General features: G+C 55.5%; 1 protein-coding gene across 1 annotated transcript; it reads left to right on the plus strand.

Moving 5' to 3' along the window:
- Positions 1–2,841: 2,841 nt before the first annotated feature.
- LOC148050408 (olfactory receptor 14C36-like) lies at positions 2,842–3,777 on the plus strand. The gene has a single exon (XM_087742824.1). The coding sequence runs from the start codon at positions 2,842–2,844 to the stop codon at positions 3,775–3,777; it is 936 nt and encodes a 311-aa protein (XP_087598950.1).
- The last annotated feature ends 822 nt before the right edge of the window (positions 3,778–4,599 follow it).

Genomic DNA, 4,599 nt, shown 5'->3' on the forward strand with positions numbered 1-4,599 from the left:
GGATGATGCCCCCAGATGCTTCCCAGTCTCTCAGTACTGCTCCATTATCGTGGACTACATCTAGCACCTCAAATGTCACCAGGGGCTTGTGAGTCAACTCCTGGTCTCCATCTCCATCAATGACTTTTCGACCACAGAAAAGGAGTGCAGGTGCCTATTTGTAACAGACGCCATGACAGAAGCAAGAGGAATCCCACCTCCTGGGGGTTTGTGGCAGGCAGGGGAGGGAGCTGAGGTCCCTTCCAGCCCCAGCACTACAAATCCAGCATGAGATTGCCCCCATTGACTCAGCTGATTGCCTTCCCTCAGCATGGCTAAAGGAGATGCCTCCCTGGCAGTCTCCAGGTGTCCCACCTCATGATGGGCCAAGGCAGGGGGATTCTCAGACCTAACTGTGTCTGGGAGAGGAGAAAGGCCACTGCTGCAAAGAAACGTCTCTGCAGAGGTGAGAGAGGCAACATCGGTGATTCCTTCAGTCTCTTCCCAAGCAGGTTCCTGGAGAGCCCCAGGGACACCTGGAGGGAGCGCCGAGTGGGGTGGGGGGCAGAGAAAGTGATGTCTTGGGCAGGTGCCCTCCTCCGGGGCTGAGACAGGCTCCTGGGGTGGAGGGAGCTCCTGGGAAGCAGGCAGCAGTGCAGAGAGACAGCTCTGCCAAGGAGCAACTCCTCTGCCAAGCGCAGCAGGGCTCTGGGCAAAGGAGTAGGGCAGAGCGAGATTAAAGGCAGGCTGGAGTGGGAGGAGAGAGGAGAGCGGCAAGGGAAGAAACCTTTCCAGCCCTTGACACGGGAAGTCTCTTGGTGCAGGGCAATGCAGCTGCCGTTGCGGGAAGGGTCTCCGAAAGCGTTCATAGCCTCCAGGGTCTGTCAGGAGGCCTCCCAGCCCAGGGGCTCATGTTAGACAAGGGGGAAGGGGTGAAGGCAGGGTGTGCAGCCAGAGCTGCCCAGGGCATTTCAGAGGGGGCTTTTGCAGAGGAAGAGCAAGGCAGGGGATACCTTACAGCTAAAGAGCTTTCCTGAGGCTGTGCTTCCAGTTTCCTGCTGTTTCAGGACAAAGGGAAAAGGCACTGCTGCATTTGGCGAGGGAGCCTGAGAGTCCTGAGCTGCCACCCTGAGAGATCAGTAGGTCCGGTAGGAGCCAAGGCAACTGCTTCCATCCACTCCTCTACCTCCAGAGAGCACCAGCATCACCTTTGCTGGCCTCAGCAGGGTTTCTCTGACCTGCTCCTTACTGCCTGCAAGCGGGGAGTACCTCCAGAGAGTGCCTGGAACTGGGAGGTTTCTTCAGGTCAGAGCTGAGCAGACAGGAGTGGGTGATGGGGTGGGTGATCCCTGACAGGGAAAAACTGGAGGGCAGAGAAACACCTCCAGGCAGCAGAGACATGGGCAGAGAGCTGTAGGAACCTCCAACCCCAAATGGCATGGGAGGCAGAATATGGGAAGCTCCCTGTCATGCCCTCCAATGCAGACACCTTCCTCTGCACAAGACCCCTGCTCTCGTCTCCCACCCAGCACAGCCTCTGCCCTCAAGGCTGTGTGGTCCAGGGCAGGAGTTGCCTCCTCTGCAGCCAGAGCTCTGGCACAGCAGAGGGGCATCTCTCCTGACACGTGGCCGCTTCCCTCTGCAGGGCAAAGAGGCTGAGAGCAAATGCCCTGCGCTTTTGCTAACTGGGAGGTGCTGTGCTCTGCTGGGGAAGGAGAAGGCTTTCCTGAGTGCCCGGCTGCCTCTCCTCTCCTTGCTTCCCTTAGGAGGAGAGTCACAGAGTTCTTCTTTGTTCCTCCACCTGCTTGTGCTGCTCTTCTTCCTGCTCGTGGGGTCCCTGGCAGTAACGGTGGTGGTGTGGGGCAAGGGGTGGGGGTGTGGAGTGCCTGCTCTGGCCCTGACCTGGGGGGCGCTGCCCTGGAGGTGTTTCCATGGGACCAAGGTGCCCAAGCCCTCTCTTCATTTTCCAGGCTCCAGACACTGCACTCAGTGCTTGGGCAATGAGGCACTGCTTCCCTTAGCAGACAGCACCTTAAGACACCTGATTATGCTGGGCAGGGAGTCCTGCGGGGCTGTGAGCATCCCTCCAGAAGGGCAGAGCTCTCCTGCAGGACCTAGGAGATGTCTGAGAGCACCCGATCTGCCCATGCCAATCAGCATCCTTGCCCTGTGCTCTTCTTCATACTCCGCAGAGCTGTGCTGGAAAGGAGAGGTGTTTTGAACTCTGCACCTGGAACAGGACCCCTCTGCTCCCAGGACACTCCAGTGTCTTTTGCAGAGCAACGTCTGGGTGCAGTCGTCCTGCAGCTGAGAGCGGTGCAAGCCCAGAGCAGCTGGGCACCAGGCTGATGGACAGAGCAGCCCTCCTGCATGGGAGCACTGACGCAGGTTTGCACTGAGAGCAACGGGGCAATGGGGGAATTCCAGCCTTTCCAAGGCCATTTCCCAAGTGGGATGGGGGTGTCTGAACACTGAGACACATTTGCTGCGCCTCATCTCCCACCTTCCTCTGGGGAAGAAAGCGTCCTTCTGGGCTTTTTGCCCTCCGCTCTAGTGCAGCACAGGGAACTCCTCCCCAGGAAGCCTCCCTCCAAACACCCTGGGCTGTTGCTGCCTCCATGGGTCCTTGCTGGAAAGCAGGGCTGACCCTTCCGGAGCCCCTGGGGAGAGGGCACGGCTCTGCACAGCACACTCAGCCAGCACAAACCAGAGCTGAAGCCTCGGAGCTGTGTAACAGTCCCCCAGGAAAGAAAAACACCCTTAGGTATTGCACAATGAATGAATGAAATTTTGCTGAAAGAAGCTTCTCTGCATTTTTTTTCTTTTCTCTCCTTTGACAGTTTCCAATCCCAGAAGCAGCAGATGTCCAATGGCAGCTCCATGAACGAGTTCCTCCTCCTGGCATTCGCAGACACATGGGAGCTGCAGCTCTTGCACTTCTGCCTCTTCGTGGGCATCTACCTGGCTGCCCTCCTGGGCAACGGCCTCATCATCACCGCCATAGCCTGCGACCACCGCCTCCACACCCCCATGTACTTCTTCCTCCTCAACCTCTCCCTCCTCGACCTGGCCTCCATCTCCACCACTCTCCCCAAAGCCATGGCCAATGCCCTGTGGGACACCAGGGCCATCTCCTACTTGGGATGTGCTGCACAGGTCTTTTTCTTTCTCTTCTTCATTGGAGGAGAATTTTGTATTCTCACTGTCATGGCCTATGACCGCTATGTGGCCATCTGCAAACCCCTGCACTACGGGACCCTCCTGGGCAGCAGAGCTTGTGTCCACATGGCAGCAGCTGCCTGGGGCACTGGGTTTCTCAGCTCTCTCCTGCACACGGGCAATACATTTTCACTACCCCTCTGCCAAGGCAATGTCCTGGACCAGTTCTTCTGTGAAATCCCCCAGATCCTCAAGCTCTCCTGCTCAGATGCCGACCTCAGAGAAGCTGGGCTTCTTGTGGTTAGTGCCTGTTTAGTCTTTGGGTGTTTTGTTTTCCTTGTGGTGTCCTATGTGCAGATCTTCAGGGCCGTGCTGAGGATCCCCTCTGAGCAGGGACGGCACAAAGCCTTTTCCACCTGCCTCCCTCACCTGGCCGTGGTCTCCCTGTATGTCAGCACTGCCATGTTTGCCTATGTGAAGCCCCCCTCCATTTCCTTCCCAGTTATCAAACTGGTGGTATCATTTCTGTACGCAGTGTTTCCTCCAGCAGTGAACCCCCTCATCTACAGCCTGAGGAACCAGGAGCTCAATGATGCCCTATCTAAACTTACCCAATGGGCGCTGTCTCACAGACAATAACCTGCCTCCCTTTCCCTGCACATTTCTCAGATTTTATCTTAGTCCATCAGTCTGCTTTTTTCTCTTGTGATAATCCTGATTATAGAGAATTTTGTGGGTTTATACTGCTTGTCTTGAGGCTTGATCTTATTATGTCTGGCCCTTGTACCCACTGTATCAAATGTAGCCTGTCAGATAGCAGCTCTTCAATAAAACAGAACCTCCCATGTCCAGGGCCTCAAGGCTTGGCTCTTCCTCCAAAGGTGCTGCAAAGAATATGTCCTAGGAATTGGTCTTTTAAGGTGTCTGTTCTCCTTGCATTCTCAATGTTTTGGGAGTTAAGGTCATGTTACCATTGCGTTCCAAGGAGCCAAATGCTCTGGATTTAAAAGCTCTCTCGGGTGTCCAATAGCAGGGGAGATGGTCCATGAGCTCCCATTCTCTCCTCAGGTTTCTTCATGTATGACAGGACTGATGGCATATACCAGACTCTCTGGAAATGAATTTGGAGGGGTGAGGAGAGGAGAGGATGGGGACTTACCATGTGCCCTGGGGCTGGAATGAATGGAGGCTCAGAAGGTGAAACACCCTCAGATGTGAACTCCCTCAAAGGCAAAATACTAAATTGAGGTATGCAAAACAAGGACAGTGCGATGGGAGTCAGTAGGAACCCAACAGGCAGAGGGGAGGTACCTGAGGAGTCCCAGGTCTCTCATGCTGTCCTGGGCAGTGGGGCTGATGGAGGTAGAGATTGGGGTAAATTCAGTCAGGTTTGGGCATCACCTACAATGTGAATTCAGGAGACCCAGAGAGTGCCTAGCTTCTGTTTCCTCGTGCCTTTGG

The sequence above is a fragment of the Nipponia nippon genome, unplaced genomic scaffold (genome assembly GCF_047370975.1).
Source record: "Nipponia nippon isolate SJK-2023a ecotype South Korea unplaced genomic scaffold, ASM4737097v1 scaffold_84, whole genome shotgun sequence".
In the NCBI taxonomy this organism is placed as follows: Eukaryota; Metazoa; Chordata; class Aves; order Pelecaniformes; family Threskiornithidae; genus Nipponia; species Nipponia nippon.

Coding starts and splice junctions, on each gene's coding strand:
- LOC148050408 (XM_087742824.1), top strand. CDS start 2,842: ATGTCCAATGGCAGCTCCATGAACGAGTTCCTCCTCCTGGCATTCGCA.